Here is a 24,618-nt window from a genome sequence, read left to right on the forward strand (position 1 = left end):
AAGTTGTTTGTAGATCTTGGATACCAGTCCTTTATCTGTAGTGTTATTTGCAAATACATTCTCCTATTCCGTGGGGAGACTGTTTCCGTGGCTGTGCAGAAACTTTTAATCTTGATGAAGTCCCATAAATTCATTTTATCTTTTGTTTCTCTTGCCTTTGGGGATGTATCATGAAAAAGGATGCTTTGGCCGATGTCGTAGAGGTTGCTGCCTATGTTCTCCTCTAGAATTTTGATGGATTCCTGTCTCACATCGAGGTCTTTCATACATTTGGAGTTTATTTTTGTGTATGGTGTGAGAGAGTGGTCACGTTTCATTCTTTTGCATGTAGCTGTCCAATTTTCCCAGCACCATTTATTGAAGAGACTGTCTTTTTCCGACCGGATGTTTTTTCCTGCTTTATCAAATATTAGTTGCCCAAGGAACAACAATTGTTGGAGAGGATGTGGAGAAAGGGGATCCCTCCTACATTGTTGGTGGGAATGCAAGTTGGTACAGCCACTCTGGAAAACAGTGTGGAGGTCCATTAAAAAGTTAAAAATTGAGCTACCCTATGACCCAGCCATTGCACTACTGGGTGTTAACCCCGAAGATACAGACATAGTAAAGAGAAGGGCCATATGCACCCCAATGTTCATAGCAGCAATGTCCACAATAGCTAAATCGTGGAAGGAGCCGAGATGCCCTTCAACAGATGACTGGATTAAGAAGTTGTGGTCCATATATACAATGGAATATTACTCAGCTATCAGAAAGAACGAGTTCTCAACATTTGCTACAACATGGACGGCACTGGAGGAGATAATGCTAAGTGAAATAAGTCAAGCAGAGAAAGACAACTATCATATGATTTCTCTCATCTATGGAACATAAGAACTAGGATGATCGGTAGGGAAAGAAATGGATAAAGAAAGGGGGGTTATCAGAAGGGGGAATGAAACATGAGAGACTATGGACTATGAGAAACAAACTGAGGGCCTCAGAGGGGAGGGGGGTGGGGGAATGGGATAGGCTGGTGATGGGTAGTAAGGAGGGCACGTATTGCATGGTGCACTGGGTGTTATACACAACTAATGAATCATCGAGCCTTACATCGGAAACCGGGGATGTACTGTATGGTGACTAACATAATATAATAAAAAATCATTAAAAAATAAAATAAAATAAAGCTCTTTCAGAGAAAAACATACAGCCAAGAATCCTTTATACAGCAAGGCTATCATTCAGAATTGATGGAGAGGTAAGGACCTTCCAGAATCGCCAGTGACTGACCAATTTTGTAACCACAAAACCAGCCCTACAGGAAATGTTAGGGCAATTCTACAAAAGTTAAAAGTGTGTTTCAAAAGTGTTAAAAGTTAAAAGCCCCAAGAGTGATACAGAACAGAAAGTCACAATCAATAGAAACAAAGACTTTACAGGCAACATGGCATCATTAAAATCATGTTTCTCAATAATCACTCTCAATGTAAATGGCTTAAATGCTCCCATAATATAACACAGCGTTGCAGATTGGATAAAAAGACATGACCCATCTATTTGCTGTCTACAAGAGACTCATTTTGAACATAACGATACATCCAGACTAAAAGTAAAGGGATGGAATACCATCTTTCACGCCAACGGACCTCAAAAGAAAGCTGGGGTAGCAATTCTCATATCAGACAGATTGGATTTTAAACTAAAGACTATAGTTAGAGATACAGAAGGGCACTATATTATACTTAAAGGATGTATCTAACAAGTGAATATGACAATTGTAAAGATATATGCCCTCAACAGGGGAGCAGCAATATATACAAGCCAACTCTTACCCAGAATAAAGAGACGTATAGATAATAATACGTTAATAGTAGGGGACCTCAACACTCCACTATCAGCAATACATAGATCACCTAAGAAGAAAATCAACAAAGAAACAAGAGATTTGAATGCCATACTAGACAAGTTGGACCTCATAGATATATATATAACACTACACCCCAGAACAAAAGAATACTCATTCTATTCTAATGCCCATGGAACATTCTTAAGAATACACCATGCTCTGGGTCACAAAACAGGTCTCAACCGATACGAAAAGACTGAAATTGTTCCCTGCATATTCTCAGACCACATGCTTTGAAACTGGAACTCAACCACAAGGAAAAATATGGAAGAAACTCAAACACTTGGAGACTAAGAACCATCCTGCTCAAGAATGATTGGAAAATCCAGGAAATCAAAAATCAATTTAAACAATTTATGGAGACCAACGAGAATGAAAACACAACGGTCCAAAACCTATGGGACACTGCAAAGGCAGTCCTAAGGGGAAAATACATAGCCATCCAAGCCTCACTCAAAAGAATAGAAAAATCTAAAATGCGGTTTTTATACTCTCACCTCAAGAAGCTGGAACAGCAACAGAAGAACAGGCCTAATCCACACCCGAAAAAGCAGTTGATCAAGATTAGAGCAGAGATCAATGAATTAGAAACCAGGAGCACAGTAGAGCAGATCAACAGAACTAGAAGCTGGTTCTTTGAAAGAATTAATACAATAGACAAACCACTGGCAAGACTTATCCAAAAGAATAGAGACAGGACCCAAATTAATAAAATTATGAATGAAAAGGGACAGGTCACAACCAAAACCAATGAAATAGGAAGGATTATTAGAAACTTATCAACAGCTTTATGCCAATAAATTAAGCAATCTGGAAGAGATGGAGGCCTTCCTGGAAACCTATAAACTACCAAGACTGAAACAGAAAGAAATTGATTTTTTAAACAGACCAATTAATTATGAAGAGATTGAAACATTGATTAAAAACCTTCCAAAAAACAAAACGCCAGGGCCTGATGGATTCCCCGGGGAATCCTTCCAAACATTCAAAGCAGAACTAATACCTATTCTCCTACAGCTATTTCAAAAAATTGAAACAGAAGAAGTACCAAACTCATTCTATGAAGCCAATATTACCTTGACCCACAAACCAGGCAAAGACCCCATCAAAATGGAGAATTACAGACCGACTTCCCTGATGAATATGGATGCCAAAATTCTCAACAAGATCCTTGCTAAGAGAATCCAACAGTACCTTAAAAGGATTATCCATCATGACCAAGTGGGATTCATCCCTGGGATGCAAGGATGGTTCAACATTCACAAATCTATCAGCGTGATACATTATATCAACCAGAAAAAAGCCAAAAATCATATGATTCTCTCAGTAGATGCAGAAAAAGCATTTGACAAAATACAGCATCCTTTCCTGATTAAAACCCTTCAGAGTGTAGGGATACAGGGTACGTTCCTCAATCTATAAAAACCATCTATGAAAAGCCTACAGCAAATATCATTCTCAATGGGGAAAAACTGGAGGCCTTTCCCTTAAGATCAAGAACACGACAAGGATGCCCACTCTCTCCATTATTATTCAACATAGTACTAGAAGTCCTTGCAACAGCAATCAAACAACAAAAAGGGATAAAAAGTATCCAAATTGGCAAAGAAGAAGTCAAAATGTCTCTCTTAGCAGATGACATGATACTTTATATGGAAAACCCAAAAGAATCCACCCCCAAACTATTAGAAGTTATAGAGCAATTCAGTAATGTGGCGGGATACAAAATCAATGCTCAGAAATCAGTTGCATTTCTATACACGAACAATGAGACTGAAGAAAGAGAAATTAGGGAATCCATCCCATTTACAATAGCACCAAAAATCATACGTTACCTCAGAATTAACTTAACCAGAGACGTAAAGGATCTATATTTTAGAAACTACAAATCACTCTTGAAAGACATTGAAGAAGACATAAAAAGATGGAAAAATATTCCATGCTCATGGATCGGAAGAATCAACATAGTTAAAATGTCTATGCTACCCAGAGCAATCTACACTTTCAATGCTATCCCGATCAAACTACCAATGACATTTTTCAAAGAAATGGAACAAACAGCCCTTGAATTGGTGTGGAACCAGAAAAGGCCACTAATCACCAAGGAAGTGTTGAAAAGGAAAAACAAAGCTGGGGGCATCACAATGCCAGATTTCAAGCGGTACTACCAAGCTGTGATCACAAAGACAGCATGGTACTGGCACAAAAACAGGCACATAGACCAGTGGAGCAGAATACAGAACCCAGAAATGGACCCTCGGCTCTTTGAGCAACTAATCTTTGACAAAGCAGGAAAAAACATCCAGTGGAAAAACGACAGTCTCTTCAATAAATGGTGCTGGGAAAATTGGACAGCTACATGCAAAAGAATGAAACTCGACCACTCTCTCACACCATACACAAAGATAAACTCCAAATGGATGAAAGACCTCGATGTGAGACAGGAATCCATCAAAATCCCAGAGGAGAACATAGGCAGCAACCTCTATGATATCGGCCACAGCAACCTTTTTCATGACACATCTCCAAAGGCAAGAGAAACAAAAGATAAAATGAAGTTATGGGACTTCATCAAGATAAAAAGCTTCTGCACAGCCAAAGAAACAGTCAAAAAAAACTGAGAGGCAACCCACGGAATGGGAGAAGACATTTGCAAATGACGCTACAGATAAAAGACTGGTATCCAAGATCTACAAAGAACTTCTCAAACTCAAAACACAAGAAACGAATATACAAATCATAAAATGGGCAGAAGATATGAACAGACACTTTTCCAATGGAGACATGCAAATGGCCAACAGACACATGAAAAAATGTTCAAAATCATTAGCCATCAGGGAAATTCAAATCAAAACCACACCGAGATACCACCTTACACCTGTTAGAATGGCAAAAATTGACAAAACAAGAAACAACAATTGCTGGATAGGATGTGGAGAAAGGGGATCGCTCTTACATTGTTGGTGGGAATGCACGTTGATGCTGGAAAACAGTGTGGAGGTTCCTTAAAAAGTTAACAATTGAGCTACCGTATGATCCAGCTATTGCACTACTGGGTATCTACCCCAAAGATACAGACGTAGTGAAGAGAAGGGCCATATGCACCCCAATGTTCATAGAAGCATTGTCCACAATAGCTAAATTGTGAAAGGAGCCAAGATGCCCTTCAACAGATGACTGGATTAAGAAGATGTGGTCCATATATACAATGGAATATTACTCAGAAGGAACGAGTTCTCAACATTTGCTGCAACATGGATGGCACTGGAGGAGATAATCCTAAGTGAAATAAGTCAAGCAGAGAAAGACAATTATCATATGATTTCTCTCATCTATGGAACATAAGAACTAGGAAGATGGGTAGGAGAAGAAAGGGATAAAGAAGGGGGGGTAATCACAAGGGGAATGAAGCATGAGAGACTATGGACTCTGAGAAACAAACTGAGGGCCTCAGAGGGGAGGGCGGTGGGGGAATGGGATAGGCTGGTGATGGCTGGTAAGGTGGGCATGTATTGAATGGTGCACTGGGTGTTATACGCAAGTAATGAATCATCAAACTTTACATCAAAACCCAGGGATGTACTGTATGGTGACTATGATAATATAACAAAAAAATATCATTATAAAAAAAACAGTATGGTATTAGCTTAAGGACAGACGTATAGATCAAGTGATCACAAATATGTGATAAGTTGATTTTTTACAAAGATGCAAAGTAATTCCATGGAGAAATAATTCTTACAACAAATGATAGAGAATGACTATACTGGAATAAAACATGAATCTTCACCCCTTCCTCAAACATCATTAACATGTTAAAATTAACATGAAAAATCACAAACTTAAACTTAAGAACGAAAAGTACATAATTTTGAGAGGAAACCAGAAAGGAAAATATTTGCAACCTTGGGGTAAACCAAGATTTCTTAATAGGACACACACATGCACACCAAAAAAAAAGAGCAAACATTAAAAAACTGATGAGTAAGACTTCATCAAAGTTCAAAATTTCAGTGTTTTTGAAAGACACCATTAAGGAAATAAAAAAAGAAGCCACAAAGGAAGAAAATACATAATACACATAAACCTGAAAAATGACCTGTATACAAAATAAAACTATCGTAACTAAAAGGACAAAACTCCCCACACATAAAAAAAAGAGGAAAAGATTTGAATACATCACAAGGATATGTAAATAGCCATTAAACCCATGAAAAGATGTTTATTAACCTCATTAGTCATCGGTGAAGTGCAAATTAAAATAACAATGAAATAACGCTACACATCTAATAAAATGGCCAAAATTTTTTAAACTCCCAATAACTATTATTGGTAAGGACATGAGGAAATTGGAATTCTCATATATTGCTGATGCTAATTCAAAATGTTATAGCCATCCTAGAAAACAATTTGGCAGTTTATTATAAAGCCAATTAACGATCTACATAGGCTTATACAAACTACAGAAATTAAGTCAATAATTAATAACCCTCCAAAGCAGAAAGCACCACTGGTGGTTTTACAGGTGAATTCAACAAACATTTAAGGAGGACACTATACCAATTCTCTACAATCTTTTTTAGAGGAAAAAGCAGAGGGAACACCTCCTGATTCAATGTATCAGGCCAGCATTACCCTAATACAAAGACATGATGTGAAACTACAAACCAGTATCTCTCATAATCATAAATGCAAAAATCCTCAACAAATTGTTAGCAAATAAAATCGAAAAACATATTAAAAGAATTGTACACTAAAACCAAGTAGGATTTATCTTAGATATGGAACACTGGTTCAATATTCAAAAAATCAACATAATCCATCATATCAACAGGTTTTAAAAATCACATGATCGTAACAATAGATGCAGCAAAGGCATCTGGCAAAGACCTAGCACCCGTTCATGATAAAAATCTCAGTAAATGAGAAGTAAATGACAACTACACAACTGGATAAAGAATACCTACAAGAACTCAGTAGCTAACATAATACTTAATGATGAGAAGCTTTCATACTAAGGTCAGGTAAAGGCAAGGATATCCCTTCTCACCTCTCCTTTTGAACACTGTACCAGAAATTTTACCCAATGCAATAAAACAAGAAAAACAATTAAAAGGTACACAGATTGGGAAAAAAGAAATAAAACTGTCTTTGGTCACACCTGAAAGGATCTCATATAGAGAAAATCCGAAAGAATTAATGAAAAAATCCAAGAACTAAGTGATTAGAGGAAGGTTGCAGGATATAAGGTTAATATACAGAAGATACTGCTTTCCTATACACCAGCAATGAACAAATGGAATTTGAAATTAAAGTTAAATATGCACATATCATATGGCCCAGTAATACCACTTCTAGATATTTTTTCCAAGGGAAATGAAAACCTCTTTCTACACAAAGACTTGTACAGAAATATTTATAACAAATTGATTCATAAACCAAAAATAACCCTAATGTCCATCAATAACCTGTAGTCTATCCATACAATGGAATAGTACTCAACAGTACAGACAACAAAGTACTTGGAACACACAAACATGGATGAATCTCTAAACTGTTAAACTGAAAATTACATAAAAGAACATACTATGTGATTTCCTTGATAAGAAACTTTAAAAAAGACAAATACAATCTACAGTGATAAAAGCAGATCACAGATTCCCTACAGCTAGGTATACAGGGGTAAGGACTGACCAAGAAGTAATGCTTAAAGTTTTCTACATCTTAATTGTGGTAATGGCTACTGGGAAATATACCTTTGATAAAATCCTTTGATTGTGTACTTAATATAAGAAATACAACATTGGTGGCTATACAAAACTATATTAAATTTCTTGAGAAATGGGGTGCCTGGGTGGCTCAGTCGGTTAAGCATCTGCCTTCAGGTTAGGTCATGATCTCAGGCTCCTGGGATCAAGCCCCACATCGGGCTCCCTGCTCAGCAGGGAACCTGCTTCTCCTTCTCCCCTGCCTGCTGCTCCCCTTGGCTTGAACTCGCTCTGTGTCAAATAAATAAATAAAATCTTATAAATAAATAAAGAAACAAACAAACAAATAAATAAATAAATAGATTTCCTGGGACAGTTTACTTAAGCAAAACCATTGCAAGTGGCTCAGAATGGTGGAAGGAACATATTTCTTTATTAAAATGATATGAAAGAACAAAAAAGTTATAATCCCACAAGTAAAAAAGAAGAAAAAGGAAGATCCTGGCAGAAATGAAATGTGTTTGTTTCATAACACAACTGTGAAAGCTTGAAGGCATATGGACAAATGTCAAATGACATAACAAAATAAAGAAGGTTGAAACTTAAGTTCCCATAGAGAAGAAAACCAACAACAATCACATATTTGATACTCCTAAGGAGGTAAGACCTACCAGATCATCAAATTAGTCCATTATTAAAGTAAGGTGACATTGAAAAATTGAAAAATTTTGGGAAGTACGGTGCATGGGAAAATAAGTATCTAGGAAACAAGAGATCCAAATGAAGAGATGGGTGAGGAAATTCCCAGAAGAGTGGAACTAGATGAAACAGACCAGATTAGAAGTGGGGGAAAAAGGCTCCGTCAGTGTCAATTCAAAGAAAAAAATTAACTGATCATTTACCTGATGTGTTAAAGTTACTGAGGAATTTTAGGGTTTAGGGGTTTTGCTAAATACATAGGAAATTAAGTAGTCAAAACCCAGAAAATAAGACAAATTAAATCCAAAACATTGTTAACTCTAGGAAAAGCAAACAAAAAAGGACAAAGGAATGTATTTGTCACATACTACATGTATATACACATGTATATGTGTATGTATGAGAAATATATGCAATATACACTATGTAGCCCTCTTCTGCATATTTACATAGTTATAGTCATGCAAACAATGACAAATGATTCCACCAGAACTGTGGTATAACCATACTGGAGAATGGAAGGAGGAAGCTCTGTCTTTGGTAGGCAGTATATGAGAACTAAATCCATAGCTATCTTATAAAAATGATAATGTCTAAAACCAAAAAATAAAGAAATAGCATTATAAGCATATTAAACACAAATATACAAGTAAAAGCAAAGAATAGCTAGAAGAATTGAATCATTACCTTTGAGTAGTCTGGGTAAAACAGAAGACTACTGATTTTTCAATGTAGCCTTACGATAATACTTGATTTTTAAAAAGCACATAGATACAATTTACTAAACAAAAAAAGTTAATTAGAAAATAATCATAAAACAATGAAAAGTTCAGGGAACACATTTACATTTAAATTATATGAAATAAAAGGGAAAGGAAAATACAGCATATACCACATACAGTGACTGCAGTTATGTGAAAAAGATATATGTATACTGATAGGGATCAGAAGAAGAAAACGGTAATATAGAGTTTTAACGTCTATTTATCAAATGCAATTATTCAAATTTTTTAAATAAAATTTAAATAACATCACAAAGAGACAACTACTCTTAGAAATACCTCTAAGTGAGATTCAAGAAGAGGTACATATTACCATCCATGAGTTTTTTTGCCAAAAAAAGAACTGAATATAAATCTAATCAGACCTCTATATCCAACAATTTATAGAACATACAGGAACCAGTGAAAACACACCACAGAAATGTGACCAGCAAAGCTCAACATATAGGAAATGCTACACATATAATCTAGCTTCTCAAACACATGTACTATAAGAAAGAAAAAAAATGGAAAAAGGAAAACTTCATATTGAAAATAAAAATAGAATTATGAGGTATAACACCCAAATGCAAAATAACATAACATGTAGTAAGACATTCCTAATATTGTAATTCATACCAACTATTTATTAAAAACCACTAATATTTGGGTTCCTGGGTGGCTCAGTTGGTTAAGCATATGACTCTTGGTTTTGGCTCAGGTCATGACCTTGGGATCATGAGATTAAGCCCTGCATCAGGCTCTGTGCTCAATGGGGAATCTGCTTGGGATCCTCTCCCTCACTCCCCCTCCACCCCTCCCCCCACACTCATGCTCTCTTATCACGCTCTCTCAAATAAATATTTAAAAACCACTAATATGTTTCTGAGAAAAATGAAGGAATTTGGAATATTAACTAGCTATTTGATGATAACATGGAATTAATGACAATTTTTAAGTGTAACAATGATACAGTAATATGTCCAACAATCCTTATCTTTTGACAATATATTCTGAACTATATATACACAGAATGAGATGATTTCTGAAACTTCTCCAAAATAATCTGAAGAGAATAGATGAAACAAGACTGTGTTGGTAACTGCTGAAGCTGAGTACCTGGTACATGGAGATTTATAATACTATTCCCACTGCCTGTACATGTGCTTGGAAACTATTACAATGAAAAAAGTTTATTTAAAAAATTAAAAACTTTTATGATTTTAAGCAATAATACTTAAACATTTTTCTACCCAAGATAAAACACAATCATTTTGGTGATCATTCAAGAATCTCAAGTCATTTCATGTATCTAATTATACTAATAGAGCCTAATGAAGATTTTTAAGTTGCATAAAACAGGGGGGCATGGGTGGCCCAGTTGGCTAAGCATCCAACTCTTGATTTCAGCTCAGGTCATAATCTTAGGGTCGTGGGATCAAGCCCCACACTGGGCTCTGCACTCAGTGCAGAGTATGCCTGTCCCTCTCCATTTACTCTTCCCCTACTTGCATACTCGCTCACTCTCTATCTCATAAATAAATAAATAAATAAATAAATAAATAATCTTTAAAAATAAAACGTGCATAAAATACCGCTAACTGGGAAAATCAAGTATAACTAAATATCTGTAGTGTTTACAACATTCTAGTCTTAAAATACTGAGTAATATACATATAAATGTGTGTGTCTCTATTAAAGTAACATTTTTTTGAAATCATAATAAAAACTGGTTTACCTCTCTCAATTTTTCTCGCTCACGTTCCCTCTCAGCAATACGTTTTCGCCTCTCTTCCTCTTCCTTAAGAGCATTTTGTGTCTCAGTTCTTAGTTTATCATCTTTAAGAATCTTTCTAATTTTCTTTCTGCCTTTGCCAGGAGACTTGGAATCATCATTTTCATCTTCATCTTCTTCCTCTTCCTCTTCCTCTTCTTCTTTATCTTCTTCAGAATTACTCTGTGGATTTAAATGATCAGAGGTAAATACCACAAAGTTGTCTAATTTACCCATTTCATATGCCAATAATTAATATACCAAGAAAAGGTGAAAAAAAACATACTGAAAAGCTTTAGAATTATACTTTGCAATAAAAAAAAGCTTTAAAAAAACCAACAACCCAAATTTGGGAGAAAAGATGGCGGAGGAGTAGGGGACCCCTTTTTCAGATGGTCACCTGAGTCGAGCTGGATATATCCCAGACCATCCTGAACACCCACGAAATCAGCCTCAGACACAGGAAGACACATCTGGATCTCTACAAATGAACATCTCCAGCGCTGAGTATTGAGGTACGAAGCGGGGAGACGAGAATCCGCGCACAGATATCAGAAGATAAATGGAAGGGGGAGGGAGCCAACGTGCTCGGGCAGCGGGAAGCAGTAGCCACCTACACTGGCGAGCAGGCCGGACTCACGGACTGGCACCCAGGAGACAGCAGACTGAGACCGTGAGCTCGGGAACGCACGTGCGACCAGAATGAAAAACCGGAGCTCCTGAGCACTCCCTGGAACCAGAATGATACCAGGAGCTCAGAAGCGCACATCCAACCAGACTGAAAACTGGCGCTCTGGAGCACGAGTGAACCACACTGAAACAGGGAGCTTGGGAGCCCGCGCGTGGCTGGCGGTGTTAGAACCACAAAGGACATAGACGTGCCACCCCTGGGAAGTGAGGGCTGGGAGAGCGGCTGTGGGGCGCACAACCCGGGACGCTGCAGGGCTTTTGGCAGCACAGACAGAAACAGACTTAAGTGGCCAAGAGAGCTGAGTGGAGAGCGGACTGCGATCCCTCCGCTCTGAGATAGACACTAGGATACGGCCACTGCTGCTCTGACCCTCAGAAGAGACATACAAAACCGCCAGGGAAAGGCGCCAGAGAACAAAAGCCCGGAAATAGCAGCTCGCATTGTGCGCATCCCCATCCCCCCCTCGCAGGGGACAGGGCGACTCTACCCAAACAGGGCTGCCTGAGTATCAGCACGGCAGGCCCCTCCCCCAGAAGGCACGCTGAAAAATCAAGAAGCCCATATCCCTAAGGTCCCTATCAAACAAGTGCACACTGCATGGGTCCTGGTCAATAATCTGGGCTCTAGGCAACCCCGCAACCTCTCCTCATCAGAATGACGAGGAGGAGAAACCCTCAGCAAAGAAAGGACAAACAGACTGTGGCCTCCGCCAAAGAAATGATGGATATGGATATAACCAAACTGTCAGAAATGGAGTTCAGAGTAACAATGGTCCAAGATGATGTGTAGGCTTGAAAATAATATTAACGAAAATATTAACGAGAATACAGAATCTCTAAGGGCAGAAATGAGAGCGAATATGGCAGAAATTAAAAATACTACTAATCAACTGCAGTCGAAACTAGACGCTCTGACAGCCAGGGTAAATGAGGCAGAAGAACGAATTAGTGAATTGGAGGACGGGATGGTAGAAGAAAAAGTTAAAACAGAAACTTGGTTCAAAAAAAACCAATCTCAAGAATGTAGATTATGAGAGATTACCTTCTCAATGAAACGTTCCAATGTCAGAATCATCGGCATCCCCGAGAGGGTGGAGAAAAACAGAGGTCTAGAAGAGATATTTGAACAAATTGTAGCTGAGAACCTCCCTAATCTGGCAAAGGAAACAAGCATTCACATCCAAGAGGCAGAGAGGATCCTTCCCAAAGTCAATGAGAGCAGACCTACACCACTTCATGTCATAGTGCATTTCACAAATATTAGATCCAGTGACACAGTATTGAAAGGGTCCAGGGGAAGAAAATCCTCACATACAGAGGTGAAAATATGAGAATAACGTCAGACCTGTCTACAGAGACCTGGCAGGTCAGGAAGGGTTCGCAGAGTATTCTCAAAGTTCTGAGAAGAACATGCAGCCAAGGATCCTTTATCCAGCAAGGCTGTTATCCAGAATGGATGCAGAGATAAGGACCCTCCAAGATAGGCAGAAACTGACCAAATTCATAACCACCAAACCAGCCCTAAATGATATTAAGGGGGGGTTCTATGAAAGTAAAAAGGCCCCAAGAGTGATACAGAACAGAAAGTCACAATCGATAGAAACAAAGACTTTACAGGCAACATGGAATCATTAAAATCATATCTCTCAGTAATCACTCTCAATGTAAATGGCTCAAATGCTCCCATAATGCCATAGGGTTGCAGATTGGATAAAAAGACATGACCCATCCATTTGCTGTCTACAAGAGACTCATTTTGAACCTAAAGATACGTTCAGACTGAAAGTGAAGGGATGGAATACCATCTTTCACGCCAATGGACCCCAAAAGAAAGCTGGGGTAGTAATTCTCATATCAGACAGATTGGATTTTAAACTAAAGACTATAGTTAGAGATACAGAAGGACACTATATTATTCTAAAACAATGTACCCAACAAGTGGATATGACAATTATAAATATCTATGCCCCCAACAGAGGAGCAGCTACACAAGCCAACTCTTAACCAGAATAAAGAGGCATATAGATAATAATCCGTTAATAGTAGGGATCCTCAACACTCCACTCTCAGCAACAGACAGATCACCTAAGCAGAAAAGCAACAAAGAAACGAGAGTTTTGAATAACATACTAGACCAGATGGACCTCATAGATATATACAGAACACTACACCCCAGAACAACAGAATACTCATTCATTTCGAATGCACATGGAACCTTCTCCAGAATAGACCATATACTGGGTCACATAACATGTTGGTCTCAACTGATTAAAAAAAAAAAAGACTGAAATTATTCCCTGCATATTCTCAGACCACAGTGCTTTGAAACTGGAATTCAATCACAAGGAAAAATTTGGAAGAAACTCAAACACGTGGAAACTAAGAACCATCCTGCTCAAGAATGATTGGAAAAACCAGGAAATCAAAAATCAATTTAAACAACTTATAGAAACCAACAAGAATGAAAACACAACGGTCCAAAACCTATGAGACACTGCAAAGGCAGTCCTAAGGGGAAAATACATAGCCATCCAAGCCTCACTCAAAAGAATAGAAAAATCTAAAACGCAGTTTTTATATTCTCACCTCAGGAAGCCGGAGCTGGAACAGAAGAATAGGACTAACCCACAAACGAGAAGGAAGGTGATCGAGATTAGAGCAGAGATCAATGAATTAGAAACCAGGAGCACAGTAGAGCACATCAACAGAACTAGAAGCTGGTTCTTTGAAAGAATAAATAAAATCGATAAGCCACGGGCCAGACTTATTCAAAAGAATAGAGAAAGGACCCAAATTAATAAAATTATGAATGAAATGGGAGACATCAAGACCAACACCAATGAAACAGGAAGGGTCATTAGAAACTTTCGTCAACAACTTTATGCCAATCAATTAAATAACCTGGAAGAAATGGATGCCTTCCCGAAAACCTATAAACTACCAAGACTGAAACAGGAAGAAATTGATTATTAAAACAGACTGATTAATTATGAAGACATTGAGGCAGTGATCAAAAATCTCCCCAAAAACAAGAGGCCAGGACCTGACGGATTCCCCGGGGACTTCTACCAAACATTCAAAGAAGAAATAATACCTATTCTCCTGAAGCTGTTTCAAAAAACAAAAACAGAAGGAATACTACCAAACTCATTCTATGAGGCCAATATTACCTTGATCCCCAATTCAGGCAAAGACCCCATCAAAAAGGAGAATTACACACTGATTTCCCTCACGAATACAGATGCCAAAATTCTCAACCAGATCCTAGCTAATAGGATCCAACAGTACATTAAAAAGATTATCCATCATGACCAAGTAGGATTCATCACTGGGATGCAAGGGTGGTTCAACATCGCAAATAGACCAGTGTGACAGATCATATCAACAAGAGAAGAGTCAAGAAGCATATGATCCTCTCAACTGATGCAGAAAAAGCATTTGACAAAATACAGCATCCTTTCCTGATTAAAACCCTTCAGAGTGTAGGGATAGAGGGGACATTCCTCAAGTTCACAAAAGCCATCTATGAAAAGCCTACAGCGAATATCATTCTCAATGGGGAAAAGCTGGAAGCCTTTCCCTTAAGATCAGAAACACGACAAGGATGCCCACTCTCACCACTACTATTCAACAGAGTACTAGAAGTCCTTGCAACAGCAATCAGACAACAAAAAGGGATAAAAGGTATCCAAATCGGCAAAGAAGAAGTCAAACTGTCTCTCTTCACAGATGACATGATACTCTATATGGAAAACCCGAACTACTCCACCCACAAATTCCTAAAACTTATAGAGCAATTCAGTAATGTGGCGGGATACAAAATCAATGCTCAGAAATCAGTTGTATTTCTATACACGAACAATGAGACTGAAGAAAGAGAAATTAGGGAATCCATCCCATTTACAATAGCACCAAAAATCATACGTTATCTCAGAATTAACTTAACCAGAGACGTAAAGGATCTAAATGCTAGAAACTACAAATCACTCTTGAGAGACATTAAAGAAGACACAAAAAGATGGAAAAATATTCTATGCTCATGGACTAGAAGAATAAACATAGTTAAAATGTCTATGCTACCCAGAGCAATCTACACTTTCAGTGCCATCCCGATCAAAATACCAATGACATTTTTCAAAGAACTGGAACAAACAGCCCTTAAATTTCTTTGGAACCAGAAAAGGCCCCGAATAGAAAGGAACTGCTGAAAAGGAAAAACAAATGGGGGCATCACAATGCCGGATTTTGAGCTGTACTACAAAGCTGTGATCACAAAGACAGCATGGTACTGGCACAAAAACAGACAGATAGATCAATGGAGCAGAACAGAGAACCCAGAAAGGGACCCTCGGGTCTTTGGGCAACTAATCTTTGACAAAGCAAGAAAAAACATCCGGTGGAAAAAAAAAACAGTCTGGAGAGGATGTGGAGAAAGGGGATCCCTCCTACATTGTTGGTGGGAATGCAAGTTGGTACAGCCACTCTGGAAAACAGTGTGGAGGTTCCTTAAAAAGTTAGAAATTGAGCTACCCTATGATCCAGCCATTGCACTACTGGGTATTTACCCCAAAGATACAGACATAGTGAAGAGAGGGCCATATGCACCCCAATGTTAATAGCAGCATTGTCCACAATAGCTAAATCGTGGAAGGAGCCGAGATGCCCTTCAACAGGTGACTGGATTAAGAAGTTGTGGTCCATATATACAATGGAATATTACTCAGCCAACATAAAGAACAATTTCTCAACATTTGCTGCAACATTGACGGCACTAGAGGAGATAATGCTAAGTGAAATAAGTCAAGCAGAGAAAGACAATTATCATATGGTTTCTCTCATCTATGGAACATAAGAACTAGGAATATCAGTAGGGGAAGAAAGGGATAAAGAAAGGGGGGTAATCAGAAGGGGAATGAAGCATGAGAGACTATGGACTCTGAGAAACAAACTGAGGGCTTCAGAGGGGAGGGCGGTGGGGGAATGGGATAGGCTAGTGATGGGTATTAAGGAGGGCACATATTGCATGGTGCACTGGGTGTTATACGCAACTAATGAATCATCGAACTTTACATCAAAAACCAGGGATGTACTCTATGGTGACCAACATAATATAAAAAAAATTTTAAAAAATACCAATGACATTTTTCAAGGAACTGGAACAAATAGTCCTTAAATTTGTATGGAACCAGAAAGGGCCCAGAATTGCCAAGGAATTGTTGAAAAGGAAGCTGGGGGCATCACGCTGCCGGATTTCAAGCTATACTACAAAGCTGTGATCACAAAGAGAGCATGGTACTGGCACAAAAACAGACACATAGACCAATGGAACAGAATAGAGAACCCAGAAATGGACCCTCGGCTCTTGGGTCAACTAATCTTTGACAAAGCAAGAAAAAACATCCGTTGGAAAAAAGACGGTCTCTTCAATAAATGGTGCTGGGAAAATTGGACAGCTACATGCAAAAGAATGAAACTCGACCACTCTCTCACACCATACACAAAGATAAACTCCAAATGGATGAAAGACCTCGATGTGAGACAGGAATCCATCAAAATCATAGAGGAGAACATAGGCAGCAACCTCTATGACATCGGCCACAGCAACCTTTTTCATGACACATCTCCAAAGGCAAGAGAAACAAAAGAAAAAATGAACTTGTGGGATTTCGTCAAGATAAAAAGCTTCTGTACAGCAAAGGAAACAGTCAACAAAACTAAGAGGCAGCCCACGGAATGGGAGAATATATTTGCAAATGATGCTACAGATAAAAGACTGGTATCCAAGATCTACAAAGAACTTCTCAAACTCAATGCACAAGAAACAAATAAACAAATCATAAAATGGGCAGAAGATATGAACAGAGACTTTTCCAATGGAGACATACAAATGGCCAACAGACACATGAAAAAATGTTCAAAATCATTAGCCATCAGGGAAATCCAAAGCAAAACCACACTAAGATACTACCTTACGCAAGTTAGAATGGCAAAAATTGACAAGGCAAGAAACAAAAAATGCTGGAGAAGATGTGGAGAAAGGGGATCCCTCCCACATTGTTGGTGGGAATGCAAGTTGGTACAGCCACTCTGGAAAACGGTGTGGAGGTCCCTTCAAAATTTAAAAATTGAGCTCCCCTATGATCCAGCAATTGCACTACTGGGTATTTACCCCAAAGATACAGATGTAGTGAAGAGAAGGGCCATATGCACCCCAATGTTCATAGCAGCATTGTCCACAATAGCTAAATTGTGAAAGGAGCCGAGATGCCCTTCAACAGATGACTGGATTAAAAAGATGTGGTCCATATATACAATGGAATATTAGTCATCAGAAAGAACGATTACCCAACCTTTGCAGCAACATGGACGGGACTGTAGGAGATTATGGTAAGTGAATTAAGTCAAGCAGAGAAAGACAATTATCATATGGTTTCACTCATTTATGTAACATAAAAAGTAGGAAGATTGGTAGGAGAAGAAAGGGAAGAATGAAGGGGGGCGGTAAACAGAACGGGGAATGAACCATGAGAGACTATGGACCCTGGGAAACAAACTGAGGGCTTCAGATGAGGGGGTGAGTGATTGGGTTAGGTCGGTGATGGGTATTAAGGAGGGCACATATTTTATGGTGCACTGGGTGTTATACGCAAATAATGAATCATGGAACATTACATCAAAAACTAGGGATGTACTGTATGGTGACTAACATAACATAGTAAAAAATTATTATAAAATAAATAAAATAAAAAATAAATAATAAAAAACCAACAACCTAGAAATGGGGGCAAAGGAACGCGACAGACATTTCTCCAAGGACGATACAGAAATATCCAATAATCATGTGAAAAAATGTTCACCATTCTTTGTTATTAGGGAAATTTAAATCAAAACCATAAATGAGATACTATCTCACACCCATGATGGCTATTAGAAAAAGAAAAAAAAAACAGAAAATAACAAGTTTTGGTGAAAATGTAGAAAAACTAGAAGCCTGGTGCACTGGGAAAACAATGTGATAGTGCCTCTAAAAGTTAAACATAGAATTAGCAGATGATCCACCAATTCCATATTTCAGATTATAACCGAGCAATATAAAAGGAGGGACTAAAATATTTCTACACCCACATTCACAACACCATTACTCAAAATAGCCTAAGATGGAAACAACCCAAATGTCCATCAACAAATGAATGGATAAACACAATGTGATGTATACAAACAAGAGAATATTATTTAGCATTAAAAAGATAAGAAATTGTGATATAGTCTAGAACATGTATGAACCTTGAAAACACTGTCAGTGAAATCAACCAGACACAAAGGGACAAATATTGTATGACTCCACTTAGATGAGGTTACGAGGTGCTGGGTACAGAGTTTCCAATTTTGAATTTAATTAAGACCACTGAAATGTACACTTAGAAATGGTTAAAAGGTATCATTTAAAAAAAAAGACACCCACCCACCAAGAACATGAATCAATCATGTTACGGATTGATTCCATACTCACAGAGTGAAACATATTACTGAAAATTTCTACTTCACATAATCCTGATTATATAAGAAACGAATTTGCTAACATCACTTCCAGAGGAAATTTACTCACACACGAGTCATTATTCAGGATAAAATGTTTTTATGTCTTCAGAAAACAGAACACCCCTCATCAACTTTATAGCCCCAAGAGTGTAAAATAATGAAAAAGAGCAACTTAAAATTTCCATCGGATTTAGTTAAGGAACAGAAAAAAAATCGATAATGGGTCATACTCCTTCTGCATATTTATACATTCAATTATTCAATCCTTCCACAAAGGTGTTAAAATGTAAATAAACCAGAACTAAACTAATGAATGGAATGCAGAGAAGGAGGTAACATATTTACTACACTCTACTGTACTTATAATTCAAGCACATAATAAATGTCATTACCTTGTTTTCACTAGATGAGTCTTCTTGAACCTTAATACGTCGCCTTTTCTTTTTCTGTTTATAACTCCGCTGATTTTCTTCCAACTCTGCTTTCTTTGCAGACCTAAAGAACATTTAAAATGCAAAATGAAATACTTCATGATGAATTTCCTTAAATTAATTACATACTATTCTACAGCTACTTTACCTTTGGGTACATTCCTAAAAAAGACAAGGAAAACAAAAAGTAAAAAAATCTTCACTACATAACCCTTAATTTTAATCCAATGATCAACACTTTAAGTTATTCAGAGGGGAGGTTTGGCATTGGTTTTAAGATGGATGAGGGCACCTAGGTGGCTCAATCAGTCATAATCTCAGGGTCATGGGATCCAGCCCCATGTGAAGTCTGCTTTAAATTCTCCTTCTCCCCTTCCCCCTACTTGCTCACTCTTTAAAATAAATTATAAATTAAAAAAAGATGAACAGAGGGCCTTTAGAAATATTAATAGCCAATATACAAATGAAAAATATTCACCATCTCTTAGGAAAAAAGGCAGATTATAAAGGCTAGATACTGTTTTCTTCATATGAGTGCACATACATTAAAAAAAGTAATCAGTAACAACAACTTTTGGCAAAAAAAGTACTTCTGGGCTTAGAAACTGGTATACAAAGTTATATATATATATAGACAGTACATTCAGGTCATAAATAACAGACATAAAGATCAATGAAAGAGAAATGTGAGCCCAGAAATAAAACGTCACATTTGTCATCAACTGATTTTCCACAAGTGTTAAGAAAATGCAACAGGTTAAAAAAATCCTTTTAATAAATGGTGCTGAGACAACTAGTTATCTACATGCAAAGGAATGAAGTTGGACCCTTATCTTATATATAAAAATTAACTCAAAATGGATCATAATCCCCCAAAGTTATATGTTCTACCCAACAGACTATTCACTATTTCATTGTTGAAAAAGTGAAAACACGGTTATTTACATATTATGTTGGGGGAGAAAAAAATGAGCTCTATAAGACAGTTTCAAAATATGTATGACAGGAGGGAGTTAAGATGGCAGAATATAAGGACCCTAGGCTTGCCTCACCCCTCAAACACAGGTAAATAATTATCAAATCATTCTGAATATCCAAGGAATAGACCTGAAGACTAGAACAAACAGCACAATTAGAGGGAGAGAAGAGGGCACATTCGGGAAGATAGAAAGTGTGGAGAGGTGGCTTAACAGAGAAACGTATCATGGGTGCTGCAGAGGGGAGGAAGAGAAAGGAGAGAGAGAGCAGAGCACACAGGGATACGCACAAGATGAATATTTTCCCAAAGCCACTGGCTGGGAACATGAAAGGGGTTGATTTTCATGAGTTTTTGCAACCAGAGGGGCTCAAAGACTAGAGTTTTAAAGGTCCCTGGGCTTGGCTGGGATAGAGACCTGAGGGCGCTGCCCTACTCCTAGACAAAAGGCAGGCAAGCAAGCAACTCGCAGGCAGATAACGCGATCTGAAGATCCCCTAAAGTGCAATGCGAGACACTGTTTCCTCCTCTTGGAGTGCATTTATGAGAGGTGCCATTGCATGTCCGGGGAGAAAAGAACCAGCGGGCACCATCCCCCACACCGCACACCTCAGCATAGGCACAGACAGACCTGCTGAGAGCAGCTAACCTGTACGCTGGATGTTTGGCCTGATTTGCTCCAAATCCGAACGACTGCCCTTCTGGGTCAAACCTGCATTAGTTCAGGCATGGCAAGACCCTCTCACAGAAGACCAGTGCAGATCCCCACCACACCAGGTCCCTAAAGTGTAGAATTTAAAAAGTCAGCAGGCTTAGCTGGGATAGAGCCCAAAGTGCACTGCACTGCTCCAGGCAGGCAAGCAACCTGCAGACAGTGTGAAAACAATGATCTGAAAAACACCTAGGATGCACAAGGGGAAATTACTCTTTTGGGAGTGCTTCACTGAGAGCAGCAAGTACAGACTCCCCTCCACGAGGACAAAAGACATGGCTGACATTATTTCCCTTCCCCACCCCTCAGCATAAACCAACTTTAAGAAATAGTACAGCACCAACAGTGAGAACAAATTCTCACACCCCTGAGCTACACTGTTACTGCTTTTCTCAGGCAAGCATCACTAAGGACCAGCGCAGTAGACCCCTTCCCCAGAAGACCAGCATAAACCCAGGCACACAAGACATATACTTACCATAGAGTGCTGCAAAGCTTCCACTCTACTGGAAATAGCTTCAGGTCTCTTTTAGAAAGCAGACCAAAGCACACCTAGTTAAAACTTGCCACACTCTGGCCACGCTCCAAACACCAGACAAGGAGAACCTCTACAGACAACTAAACCAAGGGATAGAGCAGCCAAAATCTAGCAGCAGCGTGGATGCAGCACATATGAGAGACCCTTCCTGAACCACCAGGCCCTGGACAGTATATGACCTCCTCTTCATAAAGCCATTACTCTCAGGAGCAGGAAACATAACAGGCTTTCTAACACAGAGAAGACAGAAACCTAGACAAAATTCCAAGAGACGGAGAAATTCATCCCAAAAGGAAAAAAAAAAAACAAGAAAAGGTCATGGACAGAGATCTAATTGAAACAGATATAATTAATATGATGGAGAATTTAAAGCAACAATCATAAAGATACTCAATGGACTTCATAAAAACATGGAAAACATCAGGGAGACCCTTACCACAGAAATAAAAAAAAGGTAAAAAGCCAATTAGTCAGAAATGAAAATGTAGTAACTGAGATTCAAAACAGAGTGGATGTAATAAACAGACATAGAAACAAGTCACCCAGAGCATAGAATTATGGAAAATAATGAAGCTTTACAAAAGAGAGGAAGAATAATGATGGATCACAAGTAGACTGAGGGAATGCAGTGACTCCATCAAATGTAGTAACATTCATGTCATGGGAGTCCCAGAAGAAGAGAAATTAAAGGGGGCAGAAGGTATATCTGAGAAAATAATAGATGAAAACACACATACAGAGGAGGCACAAAGAATTCCCATCAACATCAACAAAAGCAGGATAACAAGACATACCGAAGTTAAATTTGTAAAATACAGTGACAAAGAAAAACTCCTAAAAGCAGGAAGACAAAAGAAATCCCAAACTTACAAGAGAAGACCCAAAGGGACAGCAGCAGATCTCTCCACAGAAACCTGACAGGCCAGAAGTCAGTGGCATGATATACAAAACGTGCTGAAAGGGAAAATTATGCAAACAAGAATACTCTATCCACCAAGGCTATCGTTTAGAAGAGAAGGAGAGATAAAGAGTATCCCAGACGAACAAAAATTAAAGGAGCTCGTAACCACTAGAAGAGCTCAGAAAGAAATTTAAAGGGGGACTTTTTGAGTGGGGAAAAGAAAGACCAAAAGCGACAAAGACTAGAAAGGAACAGAAAAAATCTCCAGAAACAACAAAAGAAGTAATACAAAGGAACAGAATTCGTATCTATCAATAACTGCTCTGAATGTAAATGTACTAAATGGTCCAATCAAAAGAGAGGATGTCAGGATGGATAATAAAACAAGACCCATCTATGTGCTGCCTACGAGAGTCATTTTAGACCATAAGACCCCTGCAGATTGAAAATGAGGGGATGGAAAAACATTTTTCTTGCAAATGGAGGTCAAAGAAAGCCAGAGAAACAATACTTATATGAAGCAAACTAGACTTGAAACCAAGACTATAACAAGAGATAAAGAAGGGCATTATATCATAATTAAGAGGTCTATCAAATCAGAAGCTCTAATATTTATAAATATTTATGTCCTCAACTTGGGAGCACCCAAATATGTAAAACAATTAATAACAAACATAAAGAAACTCATTGACAACAATACAATAATACTAGAGGATGTTAACACCCACTTACATCAACGGATAGAAAGATCATCTAAGCAGAACATCAACAAGGAAACAGTGGCTTTGAATGACACAGAGAACCAGATGGACTTAATAGATATATTCAGAACATTTCATCCTGAAGCAGAATACACATTCCTTTCAAGTGCACATGAGACATTTTACAGAATAGATCACATACTAGATCACAAATCAGGACTCAATTAGTAAAGAAAGACTGAGATCACATAGTGCATCTTCTCTGGCCACAGCTATGAAACTTAAAGTCAAGAAGAAAAAATTCAGAAAGACCACAAACACAAGGTTAAGAACACCCCACTAAAGAATGAATGGGTCAACCAGGAAATTAAAAAAGAAATTTAAAAAATACATGGAAACAAATGAAAATGAAAACACAACAGTCCAAAACTTCTGGGATGCAGCAAAAGCAGTCCTAAGAGGGAAGTACATAGCAATACAGGCCCACCTCAAGAAGCAAGAAAAATCTCAAATAAACAACCTAAATTTACACCTAACGGATCTAGAAAAAGAACAACAAATGAAGCCTAAAGCCAGCAGAAGAAGAGAAATAATAAAGATCAGAATAGAAATAAATGACAAAGAAACAAAAAAATACAGCTGCAAAGACTAAAACCAGGGGGCGCCTGGGTGGCGCAGTCGTTAAGCATCTGCCTTTGGCTCAGGGCGTTATTCCAGCATTCTGGGATCGAGCCCCACATCAGGCTCCTCCGCTATGAGCCTGCTTCTTCCTCTCCCACTCCCCCTGCTTGTGTTCCCTCTCTCGCTGGCTGTCGCTGTCAAATAAATAAATAAAATCTCAAAAAAAAAAAAAAAAAAGACTAAAACCAGAAGGTGGTTCTTTGAAAAAAATTAATAAAATTGATAAACCCAGAGCCAGACTTATCAAAAAGAAAAGAAAATGGATCCAAATAAACAAACTCACAAATGAGAGAAGAGAAATAACCAAAACCACAGAATTACAATTATAAGAGAATATTATGAAAAATTATATGCCAAAATATTGGGCAATCTGGAAGAAATGGATAAATTCCTAGAAACATATAAACTACCAAAACTAAAGCAAGAAGAAATAGAAAACTTGAACAGACCAATAATCAGCAAAGAAATTGAATCAGTACTCAAAAATCTCCCAACAAACAAAAGTCCAGGGCCAGATGGCTACACAGGGGAATTCTACCAAATGATTAAGAGTTAATGCCTATTCTTCTTTTATTTATTTATTTATTTATTTATTTATTTATTTATTTATTTATAATAT

The 24,618-nt window shown here is 38.1% G+C and overlaps 1 protein-coding gene across 14 annotated transcripts in view; it reads right to left on the reverse strand.

Annotated features, from left to right (window-relative positions):
* Window positions 1-24,618, reverse strand: part of ATRX (ATRX chromatin remodeler) — a 324,331-nt gene that overhangs the window by 157,229 nt on the left and 142,484 nt on the right. For all 14 annotated transcript variants that reach the window (XM_048213854.2, XM_048213847.2, XM_048213856.2 and 11 more), the window contains 2 exons: window positions 19,452-19,554; window positions 10,795-11,013 (listed from right to left, as the gene is read on the reverse strand). In XM_048213854.2, coding sequence (XP_048069811.1) covers window positions 10,795-11,013; window positions 19,452-19,554 — 322 coding nt within the window. The remainder of the gene's footprint in view (window positions 1-10,794; window positions 11,014-19,451; window positions 19,555-24,618) is intronic.

Source organism: Ursus arctos, chromosome X (genome assembly GCF_023065955.2).
Source record: "Ursus arctos isolate Adak ecotype North America chromosome X, UrsArc2.0, whole genome shotgun sequence".
Lineage (NCBI taxonomy): Eukaryota > Metazoa > Chordata > Mammalia > Carnivora > Ursidae > Ursus > Ursus arctos.